Source organism: Boleophthalmus pectinirostris, unplaced genomic scaffold (assembly GCF_026225935.1).
Source record: "Boleophthalmus pectinirostris isolate CB_2022bp ecotype Guang Dong unplaced genomic scaffold, ASM2622593v1 HiC_scaffold_9, whole genome shotgun sequence".
NCBI classification, from domain to species: domain Eukaryota; kingdom Metazoa; phylum Chordata; class Actinopteri; order Gobiiformes; family Gobiidae; genus Boleophthalmus; species Boleophthalmus pectinirostris.
Window position 1 is genome coordinate 11005300 of NW_026571541.1, and position 24041 is coordinate 11029340.

The 24041-nt window shown below is 37.0% G+C and overlaps 1 protein-coding gene and 1 long non-coding RNA gene across 2 annotated transcripts; one reads left to right on the plus strand and one right to left on the minus strand.

The window, feature by feature from the left end:
• On the minus strand, positions 1 to 20329 carry farsb (phenylalanyl-tRNA synthetase subunit beta). The gene is given in 19 exon segments (XM_020918544.2): positions 1 to 667; positions 669 to 834; positions 2992 to 3139; positions 11341 to 11487; positions 12000 to 12117; positions 12988 to 13080; positions 13520 to 13600; positions 14307 to 14514; positions 15090 to 15151; positions 15261 to 15312; positions 15383 to 15444; positions 15980 to 16050; positions 16136 to 16244; positions 16807 to 16957; positions 17862 to 17977; positions 18256 to 18328; positions 18746 to 18900; positions 18982 to 19037; positions 20226 to 20329. Coding segments are annotated over 19 exon segments (2541 nt in total). The 5' UTR covers positions 20284 to 20329; the 3' UTR covers positions 1 to 52.
• LOC129412658 (uncharacterized) lies at positions 19826 to 23327 on the plus strand. The gene is made up of 3 exons (XR_008633784.1): positions 19826 to 20078; positions 21052 to 21131; positions 22180 to 23327. It is a non-coding gene; the product is annotated as an uncharacterized LOC129412658 (long non-coding RNA).
• Positions 23328 to 24041: the final 714 nt, after the last annotated feature.

Below are 24041 nucleotides of genomic sequence, written 5' to 3' on the forward strand. Positions count from 1 at the left end.
TGCCAAAAGTTAAATTTCTTTATTGATTATTTTACCAAAAGACATTATAGTTTCAGATCTTATTAAACGCTGCTACATCCACAGACTGCACGTAGTCCTCAAATGCAGTAATGGCCTCTTCTAACATGTCTGTCCCCACTTTATCATCCTCCACCACGCACCCGATCTGGAGTTTCTTAATCCCATATCCAACCGGAACCAGCTTGGACTGCCCCCACAGCAAACCCTCCATCTCCACGCTCCGAACGCACTCCTCCATTTTAACCATATCTGTCTCGTCATCCCAGGGTTTAACATCGAGAAGGATAGAAGATTTGGCGATCAAAGCTGGTTTCTTGGCCTTCTTCGCTGCGTATTCTGCAAGGCGTTGTTGCTTGATCTTTTCCGCTTCTTCGTCTTCATCATCGGACCCAAACAAATCCAAGTCTTCGTCATCGTCATTGATAACACTTCCGTTGTTTTGAGTGGGGTCAGGAATTACGTATTGACTTTTGGACGCTGGTAGACTGGATTTCTCTGCGTAGAATGATTTCACATGATTATACCAGCGGAGTAGATGGGAAAGATTTGATGGTGGTGAGGAAGGGATGGCTTCAAAAACAGCAACGTCGGCCTGGGATGCAGAAAATCCCTCAATGTAGCTTTTATCCGCTAGGAAACTGTTTAGGGACTTTCAGGCCGGCTTGGGTGCTCATGTCTCCGAATGTAGTTTTCGTCGAGGTTGGATTGATGAGGACAGGGCACTGTGAAGATCCAGGGTTTGTTGGGAAATGGTGAATCTTGGTTTCTTTCAATGGAACGTCGTGGGATAGGGAAATCTCAGCTGTGTGGCCACTAGAAAGAACCAAGGCAACAGAGCAAGATGTAATGATTTAATGATAATTAAAGCAGCACTGTGTACATTTTCTGGTGAAGTATTTGCTCCCTGCTTGTTTCCATGGAGATGTTATTGCTTTGCTAAAACAGTCGTTCTCCATTAGTTTTTTCGCATACTTCCTAACTCAGGTACTGTAAATCTGTTATTGTCAATTATAATTATTTCAATCAGGGCAAGTTACAGTTCAGATCTGTGGAGAGGTGACCCCACTCACCGTAAGAATACATGTTTTTTCCAGTTTTTATGTTTGCTCAACACCTGCAGTTACATGCATATGGAATAGATATCCTTAAAACATCCCAGGCAAGGTTATAATATCTCCATGGAGCCAAATGAGTATCTGACCCCCTCACCAGGAAAGTTACATAGTGCACATTTAACAGGCAGCATATTCAAGACACTAATGTAATTGGGAAAAGTCATGCACAGGACCACACAGCACAAAACACAAAAGTATTGAGTTAATGTTTAATTTTTAACTTTAATAATTTAGGTTTAATATTAATAGCATGCAAAACACAATGGTCCCACAAGGGCAAAGGCGTGCCTGGAAGTAATGAGAATGTCTTGGTAGTTTTAATAAATAAAACCCTTTTTTTTTTTGGTTGGCCATGATTTTTAACATGGGATCAAATTAAACTGGGGGGATTAAACTGGAGGGAAAGACATATTACCCTTTAAACTATAACATAAGTAGATCACCATTTTAACTTGCCTACTACAACAACAACAACAAGTAATGAGTGATGGGACCACCAACTTCCTGTTAACATTTGTTGCATTTCTAATACCTTAATATGTGTATTTTTTTTAAAGGTAAGGTAGTATAGAGTAGTAAAGTAGATTTTGCTTAAAGGTGCACTGTGTAACCTTTCTTGAGAGGGTCCTCAACCTGCTCGTCTCGATGGAAATGTTAATGCTTTAGTTTAAACTGTCCACAGTATCGTATTAAAGTAATCTGTCTTACATTTATTCAACTTCAGGTATTATTTATTGCTCGAACATATCTTTAAAAAAATTAAATTCTTGCTATGAATGGAGTCACCTCTCCAAAAATCTAACTTGTAATTTGGCTTGCAAGTTTCCATTTAGAATCTTAAGTTTATGGCCATACTGAGGAACAATCTAGGCACATCTCCATGGAGACAAGCAGGTGACGGACGATCCAAAGGACAAGTTACACAGTGCACCTTTAATATGTCCTTTTGAAGGTATTGTCCCTAGAGTCCTCTTTTCGGCCAGATCTTGAGGTAGGATCTTGGTCAGAAGTACTTATATGGAAATTCAGCCTACTGTCCCTGTGTTTTGGATACACTTAATTAAATGACCATTCTCATTACTTTATGAACACACCACTTATCACTGGGTTTCAGGTGACATCACAACACTTCATTGACCTAAAATATTTAATGGAGATGGGGGGCAGGAATTTTCAATGTACCAGAATAATTATTTGTTGTAATATTGTGTACATACAAATGGACAGGCTCACCAAGTGCATATTTCCCTTTTGGATATAATATTTAATTTAGGAAAATATGTCAATAATTGAGTAAAACTGGCTCTTGCCTCCCATGTTGCTGTATGGCATAAAATTCTTCTATAATGTGAAGGTGAGGATCGAATTTCAAATTGGACTTTACCGCCATTTTTACTGTGTACTGTTAAAGATCCTGTACTTTGCATACTTTGCATACTAAAATGCTTAGTGTCAGAGGTGGGCAATATATTGAAATGAAATGTGTTGAAGATAAGCAAAATTTGAATATTGTGTAAATTGGTTATAGTAAAATGTAAAAAAAAAAAAAAAAAGTACTGTACATGGAGTTGTGCATTTTGGGGGGAATTTTTACAGTACAGTACAGCATATCTCAGATACTTGCACCTTAACTAATATATTATGTAACATATTTAAGCACATTTCTGTTGGACTGACTGAATTTCTCTAAATATTCTCCCAAAAATATTTAGTTTAGTTTAGTAATTTTTATCAATACACCCACCGGAATTTACTATTATGTAAACAAAATGACACAATCCTGATCTCTACTTGTATGGCTCAAACATGTCTCCACAGAAACCCTGTGAATAATAAAGATAGAAAAGAGAATCACAGGAATGGTTGCAGGTCCATCTCGAGAGCGGAGCAGGGCATGGTCAGCTCAAAGCGAGTGATCACGTCCGGATGGAGGACCCCGAGGCGCCCCACACTCTGCCCCCGCACAAAGATCTCAGCACAGCGGCCCGGGAAGAACGTGCAGTCTGAGGAGGAGAGACAGGAACATATTAAAAAGGTGCACTATGGATAAATTCTAGAGGAGGGTCAACTCTCTGCTTGTCTTCATGGAGATGTTATTGCTTTGTTCCACGGTACAGCATTTGTTCAGTAACTGGGAATTTTATTGCTCACGTATGTATTCTAACAGTGAGTTGTCTCTCCACAGATCTGACTTGCAGCTTGGTCTGATAGTGTCCACTGCATGTGCATGTGTTTGTGATACTAAGGGATGCATAAAAATCCTACATGTATCACAGATTCAGAAAATAAAATTGGACGTTAGAACAGAACAGTGGGTGTCTGCCAGTGGCGGTGAAAACGAGTTGATCAACAAAATGGCGTCTCGAAAATAATCGAAAAATAAAAAATTGCTCAAACATGCACGACTCAGTCCAAATACAATTACAAGTGAGTAAGAATGAGAAGGAAACAACTATAACATTGTTAAAAGCTCTGAAAAGTCCATTTTGCATTATAGGTCTGCTTTAAAATAATGATCTACTTTAAACAGTCATTACAGAATAATACACATAGTGATAATGATGAAAAAAATACTGTAAATATTGCTAACTACTCTCAATCCAAAGGTTCTTAGTTGACTTATTTTATACCTTAATGCAGTTAAAGAGAAGGTATTATGCAAAATGAATGAAACAAAAACATACCAAAAATGCTCATGTGGTCTTTTTTTTTGGGCAAATCTTTCATTTTCAAATGAATAAAAGATGCTGATCTAAATATGTTACATGTTTGCAAAGAATACCCTGCAGAAGTGTAATACCTCTGTATGAATACTATATACAGTAGGTGATTTGTAGTTAAATCAGTGGTAAATGTCTGTATTTTAGGTTAAAGAATCAGATTAAAATGTTAAATAGCTTGTGATTAAATGGTTTAACTGACAGCGCTGGTAATGGGAGCGATGCTTCTCTTTTGATTAACAGCCTGATTTCGAAGCGCTTGACGCCTACACTGGAGCAGATGTAATCTTTTCTGGTGCAGATGGGACGTCTATGGACAGTCTCTCAACATGTGAAGTAAATGACATATTTCATTTTGTATTTCTGAAAATTCTACAGACAGACGCTTTTGAAATCCATGGATCAGCCATAACATTATGACTGCAAATAGAAACATAGTGTAGAAGCTAAAAGCATATTTAACCCACTGGCCATTGGGGAAAATCTATGTCCATTTTATGAATGAGATAAAACAAACTAATCCTAACAGTGCTGGACTGCATTAAACATGTAGCAGATGTGGGGTAAAAGTGATCTGCCTTTTCATATTTAATTTGACGTACCTAAATTCAGGCCAGTCAGCTGCTCTGGCCCTGTACTAAACTCCTTTGCTTTTCTCTTCTCTGTGAGGCACACACTGACGAAAGAGCACATCACTTCTAAACTCTGCAGTGGTGGAAAATAACAAAGTATAAAAGTAAAAGTACTTTACAATGGCTGAGACTTTTTTTTTAGCACATTTCATATTTAAGTTCTTATCCCATCTTTGAGCAAACCAAATACTCAAAATAAGAAATCAACTGAATCACTTGAAATCAGCTAAATTCTTGATCACTACATGTCATCCTTTAATTGTTCTAACAATCTCTGTAAAAATACTTTTACTTTTCACTCTTTAAGTACATTTTTAAGCAGATACTTTAATACTTTTACCTAAATAGATATTTTCATGTGATACTTTTACTTTTACTTTTAACTTTTTACCCCTGTATCTGTACTTTTAGTAGCAACAAAATTGAGTACTTCATCCACCACTGAAACTCTGCTCCATTTAACTACAGTGAACAGTACTTCTTACATATTTTCAATGCAAGACAGTGGGAGAAATAAAACTGTTTTTCTTCCAATCAAATCGACTTCAACATAAAATATGATAAATCAATTTTTGTCAAGCCCTACATCACGTAAAGCTAACAATAAAACAGTTAATTAGACACAGACAGTACACAACGGACATATTTTGACCTCGGAACCGCTTATACAAAATATCTGTTCTGGGCATAGACTGTTCTGGGGCAAGACATTTTGTTCTGATACATGGACAAAACAAGGTACAGGGCCTATCATCTCTAGTCTAGTCTGTGAAGTCCTATCTTAAGTCTGCTTTTTCAAAGTGATGGGTTTACAGATAATGACTTCTCTGGCAGCACAATCACCACGATTTGCTCTAATCTCGTCTCCGGATCTTGGTTGTTCCCCTGCACTTCCATCTGGAGTTAGCTCGGAGTGGGAGGAAAGAGGACCCATGATTTGAATGGTGCCGGATTCATTGAGCGATTGGTTATTTAAGACGCACCATAGGGCTATTTATACAGTTACCATGGAGCGGGGATGACGCGTGAAACCAGCGCAAGAGAAAAAGAAAGTCTACCGGTTTAGATCATTAGACAGCAGAGGAAAGACTGCCGTTAGATAGTACACTAAGGAGGGACGATCTGCTGTGATTGGTTATTCAAAGTGATAACATATATATATTTAAAAAAAACAAACAAAACATATGGCATATTTAGGTTCTTCTCTCAAACTGAAAACACTCTCCTGTGTTTTAAACTCCACACAACATCACTAGAATTATAATTAATTAGATAAGTTCAGAAGATTCCAGGGCTGAACTTAAGTTAAAAGTTAACTGTTAACTTGAAAACCTCTGCTTCACTTTGGATGAATTGCTTCTACCTTGGCATCTTGGAATTGTTTTCACTGCAAATTTTACACTCTGAATTTTGATTGTAGAATCTGAGGGCTTGAAAATATTTGTGCTGAATATTTAAAAGGTGACATTTTTATATTGAATTTTAAATACTTGAAATGCACACTTAAAATTTCTGCAACAAAAATTTAGTATAAAAATAATTCAAACATGTTTTAGTTAAAAAGTTCAAAGTGACAAATTCAGCGGCATTTAAAATTCAAAATCTGATGAAACAAATGATTTTCCATACTTAAGTCAATTTTGCATAATATAGGACTGTTGAAGTAGTATAGAGTATCAGGCTTCGATGCTTGTTTTACTTTCTAAACTTTTATGAGCAGTACTTAAAACAATATTCAGCCAATTAAATCTCTCCTCCTCTCCATCAGTCTCTCCCCTCTCTAGTTGTTCAGTTAAGTCCTCGTGCACAGTCTAATCAGTGACTGGAGCCATTAGCACAGCAGCAGCGTGGGCAGGAGCAGCAGTGCATCATGGGAAAATGCCATGTCTCTATGCGCACGGCTGTCGTCATAGAAACCCCTCGATCTTATTAAATCAGAGTCCATCTGCATCCTGTCAATATTTAACTCAAATGGATATGGTTTCACAAAGTGTTTTTGGTCTTTCTATCTAGCCATGTTTTTTTCTAATTATGACTTGGTTTGGTGGGATAGTGACATGATGTGGTGAATATTTATCATAGTTTTACATCAGTTAAGTAGAGGTTTGTGGAGAAAAAGGTGAGAAGAAAAGTAATGAAATACAGGTAAGTAGCGGTGAGTTTTAAAAACATTGGACCTTTACCTATGTCATTAACGCATTCCATTCAAAATACAGGAACAATTTACAGACAACAAAGGCATTTTTCTGACATTTCTTTTCTGACATATTTTGACACATTATGCTTGCTAGGTACTACCAACATATGTCACATCTGTCACATATACATATAAACCTCATCAAAATAAAATAAAAAATAATCTGATTAGATTTTTTTTTTTTATTATGATATTAACTACATGTCTGCTTTAGTGAAATTAGTAGCTGAACCTGTCATAGGCATTGGACACTGCACACTCTCTTATCTCTGCAGCTTCTTTTCTTATCATGAATCTAAATTTAATATGGTCTGAACACAGATGTGCCAAACACCTTAAGATTCTGTGGTGAGAAGTACATGACACTGAGCACAGGTCAAAGGTCAAACAATGAACAAAGAGAACCATGTGACCACAGCTTCTCCCACCCAGAAGAGTTCAGCCTGAGACCTCCCATTAGACACAGTTGTTAAGTGAAACAAGGACATATGTCTTTAAGTGGAGCACTTTTTCTCCCTGAACTTTATAACTCTCCAATATTTACTCTGCAAAGAAGTATCTTGTCTCTTTGTAATAAAATCTAACCCTGTAGTTTATACTTCTAGAAACGTGTTCTAAAATGTCTAAGATTCCTGTTGTAGTTCATCAGTAATTACTACCCATGTCTTTATTAAGAATTGTCAATGCCTATATGAAAAAATACGATTAAAAATGTAATCAAAAGTCCCAAAGTCAACCCAAAGTCTTCAGTTAAGTAATCAGTCAAGTAATTTCTTCTGCAGACAATAAATCATGCTGTTTTATTATGTAAAAGTTGCAAAGTCTGTAGTTTTTAGACATCTACAAAATGCATGAGTCTTACGTTCATTTATCAGTGCAGAATCAGATTTCAAATGTGAAAAAAACGTGAACTGTTACTCGAATCATAATAGCAATGCTACACAAAAAAAACAAAAAAACATTACAATTACCGTAGATATTTTTTCCAAAATTGAGCAGTCCAATCGATTCTTCAATCCTTTAAATATCCTATAGTCACTCTTTCTCCCCCCGATCCTTACAGACAGGGCTAACAAGTATTCCCTTATGTACAAACTCTCAGAGCTTAAGAGTGCAGTATTGACAGTGATGGAGCTCCAGTGATGGACAGAGTCACAGGGGGCACAGGTGAGTTCTCAGCCTGGGGTCGTGACCTCGTAATGGGGTTAAGGACACACCGACATCTGGCTGCACGCTCCAGCTAATGGAGCCAATGTGGAAACAACAGGAGGAGGAAGAGAGTCTGGCAGTGTGCCCAATCCTGTCTGTATTAACTACATCTAATGGAGGAAACTTTTTGGGTATCATAAAGGGGATCAACATTCTTATGTAGCATTTTTAGATTAAGTTTCAGAAACCTGACCTACCCGTGTCCCTAGATTTGAGGTTGCTCAAATCACATGTTGAACTTTCAGATGACAATTGTAATGTTAACTTATTACAATGAAAATTATTATTTGGGTTGCCAGTTCCAACGATGAAAACCTAAAAAGGACTTTCTGAATAGTCTAAATAGTCACTGCCTAAACCCCAGCACCTGCAGCCAATTATTAAAAGGGCCCATATTACATTATTATCTTCTATGTTATAATGTTGCTTCCTCATCACAAACATACCTGGGGCTGTGTTTCATTTACACATGTTTAATGTAAAAACCCTGCATATTTAGATCTTCTCTCACAGAAGGCACTGTTCCACATTGTGATGTCATGTGGTAGTATAGGAAGTGCACCACTGTGTTTTTAAATTCCATACACCTTCAATAGAATTCTTTGGATGATTTCAGCAGAAATTGTCAATCTCTACTGAACTAAAGGTCAAAGGTAGATGTTAACCTGAAAGCTGCCGCTGCATGACATCACAAGGTTAGACACAGCATTTTGAGCTTTGGAGAAATAAACAGTATAATAATAATAATCATAAGAGTCATAGTCATAAGAGTCAATTTTGTGTAATATAAGACCTTTAATCAGAGCCAGTGCAACCTCTGCAGCTCAGTGAGTGACTTCTGGTGGTTCAGAGCTTTCAAATAAAGCACAACTTAGGTTTTAGCATCTTATTTAAACCATTAAGAGCATAATCTACATACCTTGCAGTCATGACCAATTAATTTTTATTTTTTTCTCAAATGAAATATGCATGATTACTCCAAATTGCACAAAAGACCCAGGGATTCCTGGGAACTTCATGCAAAAAATACCCCAATGTAGACCCAATGTTAACAAACCAAATAACTGTAGTTCTTAATGTCCTGCTTGGTCCACTGTCCTTCTGCTTAGTGCTGCAGTAGCTGTGACGTGATTCTCATTTTCTACACTGCAGACCTCACTCACCTGCTTCATAAACACTCCCCTTGTCCTCATCTTCCCCTGTCCAGCCTCTTCAGCTCCTTAAGTCTTATTTTCTCACATGTTTTTGCAAGCTCCCTCCTCGACTACACTCTTCCCTCTCTGCACAGGTTTTTCTGATACTTGAGCTCATTGATTGGCTGAAGTCTGGATAGAGTGGATTCTGTAGTAGTGTGACCTTGAAGCGTGCGGGAAACGGGGGGGAGGAGGAAGGGGGCAGGGAGGGGAGAGTGAGCTGAGCAAGCAAACAAAATGGGGGCTATCTAATGTTTTAATTAGGATTGTGAAAAAAGTATCTGTGTCAGTACTGTCACAATACTAAAAAAACAACAACAAAAAAAAACAAACTTGATTTTGGTACTAGTTTAGTTTTGTTACTTTATGTTCTACACCAGATTATAGCTAAATAAGAGCTTCCATCTGTAGTACATGATCAATTATACAATGAAATGTGTAGTGCGGCCAAACCTCCTTGTCAAAGCCTGATCTCGTCAGATCTCAGAAGCTTAGCCGAACTGGGCCTGGTTAGTACTTGGATGGGAGACTGCTGGGAAAATCTGGTGCCACAGTGGAGCACCAGTGGCAAAAAAAACTAAAAAGTTCACCCGCACATTGCCTAATAAGAAAAGGCAGAGTGAGCATCGGTGGTGGTCGGAGGGGCCAATGGCGCAAATTGGCTTCCATCAGTCTGTTCCAGGCAGCTGTGGCTATAATATTATCTTACCACCACCGGGTATAGAGTGAATGAATAATGCATGAAATTGTGAAGGAACTTTAAGCATCTGTAAAAGCACTATATAAGACTAATGTATTATGGATTATGATTATTATTCAGTCAACAGTAAGAACAATTCACACTGTCCACTCTTTGACCTAAAAACACTCACACAATATCACTATGTACAACACAACCACTTCAACAAAGCATTAAAGAAATAGACGGAATAATCAACAGTCAATACTGATTCTGATACCACGATAATACAAAAACGCTGTTTGTTTAGACAATAGAATGCAATTTTCAGCATTAAACCATAGTACTTTCTTTTATATTATCAAGCACCCTTATATCTGTGTAAACCCCAGTCGTCTGTCTAGGTAGGTTCCATAGTGGTCCATGGGTGTATACTTGTCTATGTGGTTTTATACTTACTGCTACAGCTCAAGATCATTCTAAAACTATTACTATTACTATACTAAGCTTCATTTCTGTCCTCTCAATGTGAATTTAGTATTGATACATGCTCAAACAAGTATCTAATTTGGATAGTAGTTTTAGTATTGATTAATATCAGATTTTTGATACTTTTGAGAATCCTTGTTCATTGCATGTGAATATCCATGTTTTGCTAAGCTCCTCCATTTAAAAGCTTCTGTGTGCTTTCAGTAGGATTCCGACAGAACAAAAAAATACACTGGATTTAACATAATCTCATCCAAACCTCCCTTTTAACCTTACAAAGCACTCTTCTATTTGTTTCAACACTGGGATCTGTTCTTTCATGTTTAAGTCCAGTCTTAAGATATTTACCGTTTAAGCTTAAGTATATTGCAGCAGGCTGGTGGTTGATTTCCCTCCCCCAGACTTCCCAGAAAATTTCCTAAAATACTCAATAGGCTGCTATGATGTCTTGTTTAGTTTTTCACATTCACAAGAACTAGAATGGAGTCAAAACAATAATTTTTGCAGTAAACTAGGAAGCATTTATATTTTATAATTAGTTGACTAGTGAGCCAAATCCTTCTACTGATTTTCATATATACAGTATATTATTGTATCATTATTGAAATAGTCATTTTTGTTGTATATTTATTAATACTTAATGTTTTTTTGTGATCAAATGTCTCAATCAAAGTGTACAGTCAGATCTGCAGTGAAAAATAAACATCTTAAGAAGCTTTTGAACAGTCTGTGCAGTCTGACTACAGCAAATGCGAGGGAAATTTAAAAGCACAAATTGTCAGTCTTTCTGAACCTAGAGTCTTTCAACCAATACATTACTGCCCCTCCATAAGCTGCGTTGATGTCAACTGCATAAAAACAACAACAAATACATGCTTTTATGTATTATGGATGGTATATTTAAAGCAGGTTGGATCCTATTTTCTGATGTCTAGGTGCACACAACAAGCTAGTCCATACGCACACCTGGTGTGGTTATTGTGGCCCTCCCCATTCACTTGTAATGCAAACTAAAAAATACACATTCATTTTACATTTCATAGAGTGAAATACATCTGCATAGCCCCAGCCTTCCTTGCACTCACCATCTGCAGCCCTGATGCTGTAGCCTTCCCCTGGGCTGACCTCCAGCAGCTGCATGGTTCTGTCCAGGAGCCCATGTATCACCTCAAAACCGGGACTCTTACTGTAGTAGACCGCACAGAAACGACGGCTGTTCCTCGCCCCCACATCTGCCACGGACAGAGGGGGGAGGGGGTAAGTTAGGTTTGTTAGGGTAATTAAGCTAAATGATAAAAATCAAACAAAATGTACATGTATAAATGTATATTTATAAATCTAATCAGAAAGCTGAATGAGACTCACGAATCTCTCATTTGGGTTGCCAGTTCCAATGCTTAAATCTATTTGGTTTAAAACTAAAAGGACTCTCTCTGATCTGAATGGTCACTACTTAAAGCCCAGCACCTGCAGTGAATCCTGAATCAGTGCCTCTGCTGCCGCATAAACCCAGCATTCATTGATTATTGAAGTAGAAAAAATAATGATTGACAAACAATTGTTATCTGAATTTTAATTGGACTCTTAAGACAAATGCTGAAAAAAATCCATAGATTAACTGACACAGGTCTTTTTGATGACCAGATTTCACACACCAAAAATCTGATATAATTATTGTGCTATCTTATTATTACTGGCCATGTAAATGTACCCAGTGAGTCATTTTCACACATGTGCCTCCTACCTTTAGTTGCATCCTTTAGAACCACATCAGAAATCTCAAACAGCTTCAGAGGCAGCGGCATCTTTCTGTTGGCTGCAATGGTTTTCAACAGCCCTGGGAGCAAGGTAGTGCGCGCCACCTACAAGACAAACCCGGGAATAATGCCAGAAAAGTAAGTAGTGGTTATGAAAAGTGCAACAGTGACCTCTGCTGGAAGAATTGCACAAGTGAGGTCTCTACTGTACATGCAGGGACACCAGGACTAAGCTTATCATTAGGTGGTGTTATGATTTTATTTAAATTTTTATAATTTTTGCACAAGTTTCGTTCAAGTCAATACACTTTTACTTGAGTGCAATTTTTATTTTTATTTAGCAATGTCAGATTACACATCATCTAATATATTACAAATTATATATAAATCAAAATCAGTGCTACGTTGTTGTTTTTTTAATCTGTTTTTAATCTACTGCTCAAATTCAGAGGAGGACAGCCTTTAATCACATTTATCTGAGTAACTTTTTAACACAACTGTAAAACATATTAATTTCCTCCTACCTGAATAACACATACTTTTACCTGAGTAAAAGTTTTGGTTACTCTTTCCACTATGAGCAAGACTACACGTGACAGAAGCTTTATGCTGACAGTATGAAATGATTTGAATATTTGTGTTTCTTGCATCACTCCTTTAGAGATGATTTAGTTTGTCTCTTTTTTTATGTCTGTTTTGTGAAAATGCCAGATTATGTGCATTATTTAATGCTTTGTCCATCAAATTATATTCACTTTAAATAAGAAATCAGTTAGCAGTAGTTTCCGTTTTTATTCATGGTCTAAGAAATTTATTCTTAGACCACGAATAAAAAGGGAACGTGGAAATACATGCATTTCTACTTCAGTAAAATAACTTTGAATCTGCTTCATCTAGCAACCTCTTCTTAAAATTCTTTGCTCTTTAATACTTTCCTAATACATACTGAGGTAACTGTGGTTTGTTGACTTTTACCTGGAACTCTGCTGTTTTGGGGTTGGAGATGTGGATGGCTTTGGTGTCTTCGATCTTTTTTCCAAGTTTGTCTGCGATATCCTCCTTAGAGCACTATGAAGAAAAATGATGTTGTAATGACAAAGTTACTACTGTATTAGAACTAAACCAAGAGCAAACCAAGACCAAGCCAGGACAAAACTGGACTAAACTGTGGACTAAAGCCAGACTAAACCATACCGTAACCAGGACCAAACTAGGAGGACCAAACGTGGACCAAACGTGGACCTAACCAAGTCTAAACCAGGCCTAAATTGTGGCTTAAATTGTGGCTAAAACCAGGGCCAAACCGGAACTAACCCAGGTCTAAAGAACTTTTGACAGTTGTTGGTCGCTACAGAATACCCCACCCAGTTCTACAGACATAACAATTTGTATAGTTAAATCCTTATCTGGTAGTTCCTGTATTTAACTCAACAAATGGTCCAGAAAATGTTGCCCCATATCTCAGCTAACAACAAGAAACCATTTGTGTTACCAGAGAATTTCTCACCAGGGCAAAGTTGAGGGCTTCAGTAAAACCTGCTGCAGCCAGGTCCTGTCTCAGCAGCTCTGTCAGTTTGTTGATAGGAAACTGTAACCAGAGAAAGAGTGGAATCATAACATTATTCATTACAGGTAATAACTGTAACATGTGCTCCTACTGATTCAGAGCTGCTATTGGCTTTCTTGTACTATGGTAGGGCTAGGCAATTATCAAAATCAACTTTTGAATGATCAGAGAGGTCTATGTATGTAGTTTGGAGCAGAGTTCAGATTTTGGAGTAGGCTCAGAAAATGATTATTGAAAAAGTCAAAATAAAATCAAATGTAAAATTGTGATCAATCAATATGAGGATATTTTTTCCTCCAGCCCTGTACTAAGGACACAAAATATCAGAGTGCTCTAGTTTTGTGATTTGATCCAGCAACTCCAAGTGACGAGGTCATTTCTGTTCTGATTGCAAAATATGATTATTTATACAAAAATAATTATTGAGAACAGATAATGTAAATATAATTATGACAGTGGTCATCAGTAAAATGAACATCTCTACTTCATATCTGAGCACACAGTTATACCTATACAGTATATTGGTGAACTACTGATAATGAAGAAATAAGAGGAGTGTATCAATGTAACACTTATGACTTATTAACAATTTGTGATATTTGTAGAGCAAGCAACCAATTTTCTTTGCAAATATCCTGTTATTGTTACAACAACACTGTGGCAATGGAAATCAGAAAAAAAAATTGATCTTGTTATTTTAGATAAATATAAAATTAAAATGCCCTACCTGATTTGCGACGGTGTAAGTTCTGGGTGTGGTGCGGATGATGTTGTTGAACCCATAGGCGATGGCGGCGTCCTCCATGATGTCACATGCATGGATGACATCAGAGCGAGTGGGTGGGATCTCTACCTCGATCTCATCTCCGGCTCCTGTGGCTTTAGACTTTAGGCACATCTTGGTCAGAAGCTGGGCAATCTTTTCTGTTGACTCACTGAGAAATTAAAGATGATTTGTAGAAGTTCATTAATAGCATTAAATGGCTGCAGTTTGAATTTGTTTTTAAGACTCTTTCTAGCCAAGTGGTCTTAAAAAAATGTAATACAGCATACATAAAAGCAGCACATTAGCTCTTAGGGTTCTAGATCTATTCATGGGATTTAACTTCATGTTTAACCATAGGAATTATATTTGGTTGCAAATTGTTAAATGCTAAGGCAACTATTCTAGTTTTTCATCACAAATAAATGCTACTTTACCATTTATCATTCACTATCATATTATTGTTATACAAAATAGTGTAGTTTCTAACACATAGTTAATGCTTTCTTCAACTGTACAATGTAATAATACGTATTCTGCCAATAGTCTTGTCTAGCCCATTCATAGCATCAATATCCGCTCAGATAGGACTGCAGCTGTCAATACTATTTTTTTTTTTTTTTTTACTATTTGCATCGCTGCTTAGACATAGATTTTTGGCCATATTGAGCGATACTTGGTTTGCTCTTAGCTAACATTCACAATTTAATGCTATATTGGTCCCTTGTTAAATAATACATCACTTACTTTATTCCCACTTTGCGGTTTATGAATTCACTGGACAACTTCTCCGTCCTGTAGGCCAGCTCCTAAAAGTTGTAAAGATTTATTTTTATGATGTCTTTCCATTAAATAAAGACACAAGCATATTTCATATATTCTAGACTCGTAAATATTTAAGTGAGGTCATAAACATACAGGATAAATGCAGGTCTTTCCATCGGGGTAAACCACTTCTGCCTCCTCTACCCTGAAAGACAAGAAATCATTACTTTTGTTAAATATGGCCATTACTTACTACACTCATATGTGGCTCGTACGTGAAGGGCTGGGCGCAATATTCGCTGAACATCGTCACCATCATGTCCAAAACAATCTTAGCCTGTGAACAGAAAAGATACGAAACATTATATTTTAGAACTGAGGTACATTTTGAAAACTGAATGCAAAAATCTACATTTTTGGCCATCAACAGCCATTATTCCAAATATAAAAAATAAGTAGCACATTAACTTGTCTTTCTTCTTAAAGATGCACTAAGTAATTTTTCCAGTGGAGGGTGCATCATTTGCTTTTCAGCATGGAGATGTCATTCTCCTGGGCCCAAGTCAAACCCTTCTGTCCAATGCTGAACCCACAAGTCTACGTAACCCATGTTCCTGCATGGCAGTTTTCCATATATATACAAAAGCAGTATACAAAACACTACAATACAACTTCACAAACCTGCAATGTGAAGCAGTTTCATTAGTAGGATGCATGCTGGTTGTGCAATTAATAACCCATAGAAATGTAATACCCCCTCTTTAAGCCTTGCTTCCATGGGCTCATTTTGGAGTGGAGCAATGCAGTCTGAAAGTGTTTCTTCTGTCTACACAAGTGTTTTTTGTTTCTTTAATAAAGTTGAATTTAAATACCTTGGTCACATCTGTGGCCGTGCACTCAATGAAGACATTCTTGGTTTGGAGACTGATTTTTGAATGGTCTCCTGAAAAGCAAAAGCAAACATTAGAAACAGTGTGACAAAGACTTGATCTAAATGTATGTTATATGGTTCAAATGCATCCCCAGACCGTTGATGATGGGGGGCATGGAGAGGACGATGCCATTGCTGTCGTAGATAACAGGATACACGGGTTTGTCTTCAATAATGTGAAGGTAATGTCGCAGGTGGCTGTCCGTCTGAGCAAGAAACAGATTAAGATTAAGATTAGTTTGAATGAAAAAGGTGAAGTATTGCAGTGAAGAAGACTAATGCAAGAATCCCTAAATTACAGGTACAACAAGAATTCTCTAGTGAAAAAAATCAGGATATGTTGTTCTTTTCCAGAAAATATAAATAATTGTAGGTTTTGTAATTTGTTGAATGTGCCAACTCAAAATGAGATTTGAATGAGATACATCAATTCATCTTTTTCAGTTCCAATACCAGTATTTTGTCTTTTGGTGTTTGTCGATACCCAATATTAACTGATAACAGTGTAGGGTCGAAAAAAGGCATTTTATTTCTATCAAAACACATAACAGTTTAGCAGATTTGTATAAATAAAGGTTAAAACATTATCAAACATTCAAAGCTAACATTTGCCAGTAACTAAATTGTTAATTATTTCATGGAACCAATACCCTATCTAGCAAATTTTCCTGGATGGGCGCTAATATTCAATAGCAGTATCAACATCAGTGTATCCCTAGATTTGACTGCGACATACTGAGCAGCCCTTGTGTAGATGCATGTGTTTACCTTGTATAGGCTCATGAGCTCTGTGGCGCTGTACTCTTTGGTTTGGTTCAGAGGTTTGAAGTTGATCTGAGCTGGAGGTTTGGCTGTGTATGTGAAAGGACCAGAGATTGTGTCCAAATCATGAGTCCCAATGGCCACCAGGCTTCTCTTTCTGTACAAAGACAAAATTCACAGTTTAATTTACAAATTATATTATAAAAACATAATTTTCCCATATGTTTCTCGTTTATGAGATTGGGGGTTACTAAAGACTATCCAATTGTGATTAAGCTATACAAACATTCCATAGTAATGAAAGAATGGAAATAGGTGCGTTTCATTTTTGGACAGGTCTAAAATATGAACAGCTAAACTTACAAAACTGACATGCTTTCAGAACAGAAAGGATTAGTGGGATTTATAAATGAGACAACATAGATGTAAAATAATTAGCTCTCCTAAATAAGGTTGAGATGGTAACCAGTATCAAGGTATACCACATTATTACAATGTCACAGTATCACTACTGCAAGGACGATCTTCCTGACAGTAGTGACTGAGTTCATTTATTTCACAGCCTTGAGTTAATAATAACAACACATTGGCACCTTTCAAGTAACTCAAAGTGCTTTATGCTTTATTCATTCTTGGTAAGATACTGTAAGTCACAGCTCACCTGTTGTACACTGATGGAAATAAGGCTGAAAATCTGCTCTATCAGCCTCTCCAACCAACACTCACACAGCACAGTCATACTAGGCAATGTGGGTGAAGTGTCTAAACAAAGGGTACAACGACAGAACTTTGTCTGAGCAGGACTCCATGAACGCCTATCCAAGTATATAGACGATTACTGTATATAGTTTTCCAACCCAAAATGAGCTTCTGTGATTTACAAAACGAGACCATGCAAGCCACAATTACGATTTGACTGCAACCCTACCACAAAGCCTCTAAAACGCAGAGAAAAACATTTGTGTGGACTCAAGAAAAAGAGTGATCACAGAGAGGCCATTTAAGTGAAACAGTTGCACGGTCTGGGAGTTTAGATTGTAAGAGTTTAGATTGTTACTGACCTGCAGATGTTCTGGTGCAGTTTCTCCTGGAGCTCAATGAAGCTGTCATACTTCTCCTGAGTGAATGTGATGTTCCTCAAAACTGCAGCGACAGCGTGAGGTCGAACTGCAGCTGTCTGAAGGAGAAAGACACAACACATAAACGTACATCTGTTTATTTAACCTTTAATGACCCAGATATAGGACAGTGGTTTAATGACTTAAGACAAGAGAGAAACTTTAATACCTATTCCAACATAGAATTAACATGTTAATATGTTAAAAGGGGAAAAATCAGATAAACTTCACTCATGCTAAAACTGGTTTTCCAATATATTTATTTTATTTTTATTACAGATGTGATGAACTTACAGCGTGGGGTGCATTATTTATAAATACAAATAAAGTTACCAACCTCCTTTGTGATGATGAGCTTTTGGGGCTCTCCACTCGCAGGGCGGACACGTCTGTATCGTGGGGCCTCCAACCTACAGGAAGATATGGAATGAAAATAATTTATAAAACATTTCTCTGTAAAACTCAAAACTCTTTTTAGAATGTAGAGCAAATGGCTCTACACTTTGGCAAACTGACTAAGATATGGCTGCAATTCTGTGCCAAGAGAGTGTTAAGAGAGTGCACAGTTGAGTAACTTACATCAGACTAAATAAACAAATCATCGACTACTGATTGAAAAAGCAACAAGGTGCACTATGTAACTTTTCTGGTGGAGGGAATGCCACAAGTATCCATGGGGACATTTAGAATGTTCCACAATATGGGAATAATGTCATATCTCCATAAAGAGAAGCAAATTAAGCTATATCACACAAAGTTACAGGTCAAATCTGTGGAGGAAATAGTAAAAAAGTTATATAGTAGATCATTAAAAATCACAAACTTACTTATTCTTGAAGACCTGTAGCCCACGGACCAGGCCCTCCAGACAGAGCAGGTCATAGCGATTGGCTGGAACATCAATTTTGTACAGGATTATATCAGATGCCCCGGATGCTTTGGAGTCTCCTTGTTCTCTGCTAATTATTTCCTTTTCAGAAGTCTAAAGGAATTACAGCAACTTTACAATAAATGTACAGTTAAGATAGCAGTAAACTCAAATGTTTTCAAAGACGATACTCACAATTTCATCCAACTCCAACCCAAATTCAAAGCATAACTCATCAAACTCCTCATCCGCTAAAAGTTGACAAAAAATTATAGTTTTACATTTCAAAAGAGGCTGACAATTTTAATAGCAACAAACATTAATCTTTTACAAGAGATGCTAAAAAGAAGCTTAAATCAAATATAAATAATTTATAAATGTATATAAAAACATCACATATAGTCACAGAAATATGTATGAATGGTATATTATGGCATTACATTGTTTTTCACTAAATAATGTAATAAATTGTATGATTACTGTTTAGTTTATTCATTAAATTTTTAAAGATCCCAATAAAATATCACAATAAAAGAGATACAGAGAAAAAATTGCATTGACTTACAAATTACCAGGGAAGGAAGCAATCTATAAGCTGCCTGTTTTAATGCTTCAGTTTATTTTAATAAGGAGAGATACTGTTATGAGCATTACTCCTTAATGGCCTATTCATTCTCCTTATATTATAATTTTATATACATATACATACATATACATACATGTATGTATGTATGAATTAATTAATTTATTTATTTTTATTTTTTTTTTCCCTTTAAGGGTGCACTGTATAACTTTCAGGTGGAGGGTCCATTATCTGCTTGCCTTTATAGAAATTTGATTTGGTATTTCATAGTATGGAAATAAAGGTATCTATTTTGCATTTATTCAGTTTCAGGTTATTTTATTTCTCCAAAATACTTTAAAAGCCTGTTCAGATTTGACTTATAACTTGTCTTGCTAGCATAATACATATACTATGGAACATTCCAGGCAAGTGGCAGCCCTCCACCAGCAAAGTTACACAGTGCACCTTTAGCGTTGTCGTGTGGACGCAGCCTTAATACGGTCAAGTTGTCTCATTTCCGAGCTGCCACCACAACTGCAGAGTTTAAATGACAGGAGACAGCATGATGCAATCACGTTGACATTCATTCATTAGTTTTGACTAAAAATCTGACTATATGGACATATCTGATCAAAAGTGTGACTCTAAATTCACTTTAAAATCAATATCAATATATCTATAATTATTTCGCAAGAAAACTGGAAACACTAACTTATCTGGAAGACATGTGAGTAATCCCATAGTAATAAGGCTCATGCTAACAGGCTATTAAGTTTATTCTAATTGTTCTTTTTTATTTTTTCGAATAAGAAAAAGCAGAGATGACTAAACTCGGTATTTCCGTGGTGTGAACATCAATAAAATTTAATCTTACTGTATGTTTTGCCCAGCGCTTTGAAAAGAAGGTCCCGTTTTACTCCGACAGTCGGCATGTTGCTGCTAATCCTGCTAGCCCCAGCGCAAAGGACCCCAACCAGTTTAGCTGCCTCCTACGCTGCCTGAGTGAAACCCAACATAACTTTTTTCTTTCCTTTTTCTTTTTATTAACTTATTTCGTCTCTACAGTTTTTATTTATTTATTTGTGAAGCCATCTATTTTACATTAGTTATTATATTTTTAAAGTTCCTTGATCTTGAAATGAAATAAATAAATTTGTGTATTCAACTGGGAATGCTCTCACAAGGATTTATTCCCAATTTTTACATTTATAGCCATAAAGATATACACTTTTCACCAGAGGCCTGCAATATATATTTTTTCTGCTTTCTAATTCATAACTACAGTCCATAGATATATAGAACGGTAGATCTCGCGTTGAGCCTCTTGGCATCATAAAACTGCTTGGAATGCGTTAATACCGCCGCCATCTTGGTACAGCGGTTCCCTGGTCTAAGACAGGGGTGGGCAACTATTTTTTTCATGGGGCCACATGAGAAACAGAAAATATCGTGGAGGGCTAGGCCAAAATGCTTAACTCAGTTCTGCATAATATTAATGGTATTTCTTTATAAAGAGTAGTAAATAGCATTGTTTTGACAAGCTGGTAAAATTGGTTAGAGTATATGACTAAGCAAAGAAAAAGTGAGGCTGCCTTATAAAAAATGCCATTTAAAAAAAACGCATCCAAAACAAAAGCAATGCAGCTTTAGTCCATGCATGAGGTTAAATCATGAAGTATGTTTATTTTGTATCTCCACAGAAGCTTAAATGGGCCGGTCAGAGTCAACCAAACGGCTGAATGTAACTCATGGGCTGGACAATGCCCAGGTCTGGTCTAAGGTAAAGTTTTTCACAGTCAGTGAGTGACGATGCCTTCCTTTTGTGCCGCATATGAACATGCGAAAGAGCGGAATAAAAAGACGAAAGATCTAGGCCTCTGATGTTTTCAACCCAGACTGAATGAACTCAGGACTAAACCAGGACTCAACCAGAGCTGAACCCAGGCTGAGCCAGGACTGAACCCAGGTCTGAATCAGGACTAAACCAGGACTGAACCAGGGCTGAAACTTACTGAAACTTGGGTATGTTTTGCAGTACCAGTCAAATAAGAAAGAGAAATGATATGGTTCTTCTGCTGCTTTGTTCAGCATATGTCAAAGTTGCCTAGAAACCACTTTCAAGGACATTTAGTCTTTTATAAAACCTGACTACACAAATGATTTAAATGCACGACTAACCAAATACTGACTAATTTAATGGAGAAGAGAGACTTAGAAGCAGAGGTGGGTAGGGTAGCCAAAAATTGTACTCAAGTAAGAGTAACGTTACTTCAAAGTAATATTATTACTCAAGTAGAAGTAGTGGAAAGTAAAAAAGCTTTTGGCAAAACCACTACTCAAGTAAGAGTAACTGTAACATCTGATTTATAATTTGAAGTGAATGTAATTTGAAGGAGAAATATGAATTAAGTAATGCAAAAAATCTGGTATTTTAAAAGGATATACATAAACATAAAGAAAAACTGCATTAAATTTGAAGGAGTGCTATTGAAATACAAATGTTCAAATCATTTCATTTCATATTGTCAACATAAAGCTTATGTTAGACTTACTCACACTGGGAAAAGAAACCAAAGCAGTTTAGAACCATAGACATAATTTAATCTGTAAAATTTTGTATTTTTCTGTTTTGTCTGCAGCAGTGAGTCACTCCTCTGTCCCTGTAGAGCATCCTCCCACGTACAACTTTTCATATGTCCCAATAGACCTGCTGTCAATTATTCAACACAACAATAGCAAACTTTACTTTTTTCATAGCTAGTTCTCCTGCTTTTATGCTTTATATATCTGGTTTACTTTTAGCCATCCATTTTCTTCTGCTTATCCAGGGATGGGTCGCAGAGGCAGCAGTCTAAGCAGGAACTCCCAGACTTCCCTCACCCCAGACACTTCTTCCAGCTCCTCCAGGGAAACCCCAAGGTGTTCCCAGGCTACCCAAGAGACATTCCAGTGTCATTCCAGTGTCATTCTCAGTGTCCTAGGTCTTTCCTAGGGCCTCCTCCCGATGGGACATGAACACCTCTCCAGGAAGGCGTCCGAAGAGATGCCCGAGCTACTTCAGCTGGCTCCTCTCAACATGGAGGAATTTTACTCCGAGCTCCTCCCGTGTGCCTGTGCTCCTTTCTGCCCATTTCAAGCAATATCATAGTTACTCCTGTCATGTTTGTTAATGTATCTTTGCACTATAAAGTCACTCATTTACATAATGCACTTTTAAATGACCTGCTAAATCTTCAGAGCTCTTAACCACCACTCATGTTGGCTGTTTATTATTTGACAGAATTAACTAGTTGGCAGCTGTATGTAACTGTATGCATTTTTAATAGGTTGCTATCCTCTTTCATAGTTCCATTATAAACCACTGGACAGGTGTGCCTCAGCAACAGTGTTTAAGACCATTGTGTGCATTTCAAAGCAACACCTTGAACAAACAAAGAAAGCCTCACAGATAAAAAAAAAAAAAAAAAGAAAAAAAAGAGAGAGATGTAAATGACAATGCTTAACAGCTTCAAAAAGCACAAGAGTAGAATGTTAAGCTGCATATGAAGGATCAAATTTCAGCCTTTATTGATAGTTTGCAGCTGGTGTCATCAACATTTCCTGAGGGTGTGATGTTAACTGAAGTCACTGCTCTGTCTGAAGCTCTGTTACTCAAGCTAGACTTTAATTTAGAAAAGAACTGACTTAGCTGGAGCTACAGGTGAGCTGATTTGTGATGTTAAACAAGTCCCTCTCAAATATAATCACAAGCTGCATTAGCCAACAGTTTTTCAATTTGTCACGTCACCTTTATTGCTGAAAATCAAACATCTAAACAGGACCATGAGCGTTTGTATTGATCACAGGCTCCTGATGTGCTATTTAAATCCATTTTTTATTTTCAGAATATCAAAATACTTTTTGGCAATACTTGCAAATGTGTGCATTGTGTCACTGTAGCAAATGCAAATGTAGCAAATACATTTTATTTCAGAAATACTGGCCGCACAATACTTTTTATTTAACAGTTTCATATATATCAGCACTTAAACCTAATGTCAGATCTAATAGTTTGTTTGACACGTTAAACTAGTTTTGATTGAAAAGATAATATATTTCCCTCCAGTTGTTGTTTTGGTCTGGCATCTAAGAATGTAGTTGTATTGTTCCGCATGTTTTAAGTAAGGAAGCAAACGCAGCCCAACATGTGAGTGCTGCAAGTGGAATACTGTATCTAAGCTACATCTATATATCCAGCTGAACTGAATACAAGGCAGAATATAAAAAGTACTTATGTGGTGAAGCCCTGGAATTGCCAATCTCTACTGAACAAACGGTAAGAGAAGGTAACTGTTAAACTGAAAACTATCACATCATGACATCACAAGGAAAAGGCTTATTTTGAGTTTTGAAGAAATAGGCAGACTAATAATAAAGGGTTAATCAAACATGTGTGAACGAAACAAAATACAACTCCAGGTATGTTTTTGAGGACGTAACAACATTCTAACATGGCAAAACCTCCCAGGAGTCTATTTCCGTATAATATTGGACCTTTAAGATACTATTCAGATGTGTCATGCGTGCATTGTTACGGCAGTTGGTTTGTGCGCGCGTGTGGGGAGATCGTGGCTTCTTGTGACCGTCAGTAACCCCCCTCTCCCCCCCTCCACTCTGTCACATCCATGCACCCTCCCGTCATCTGAACCCG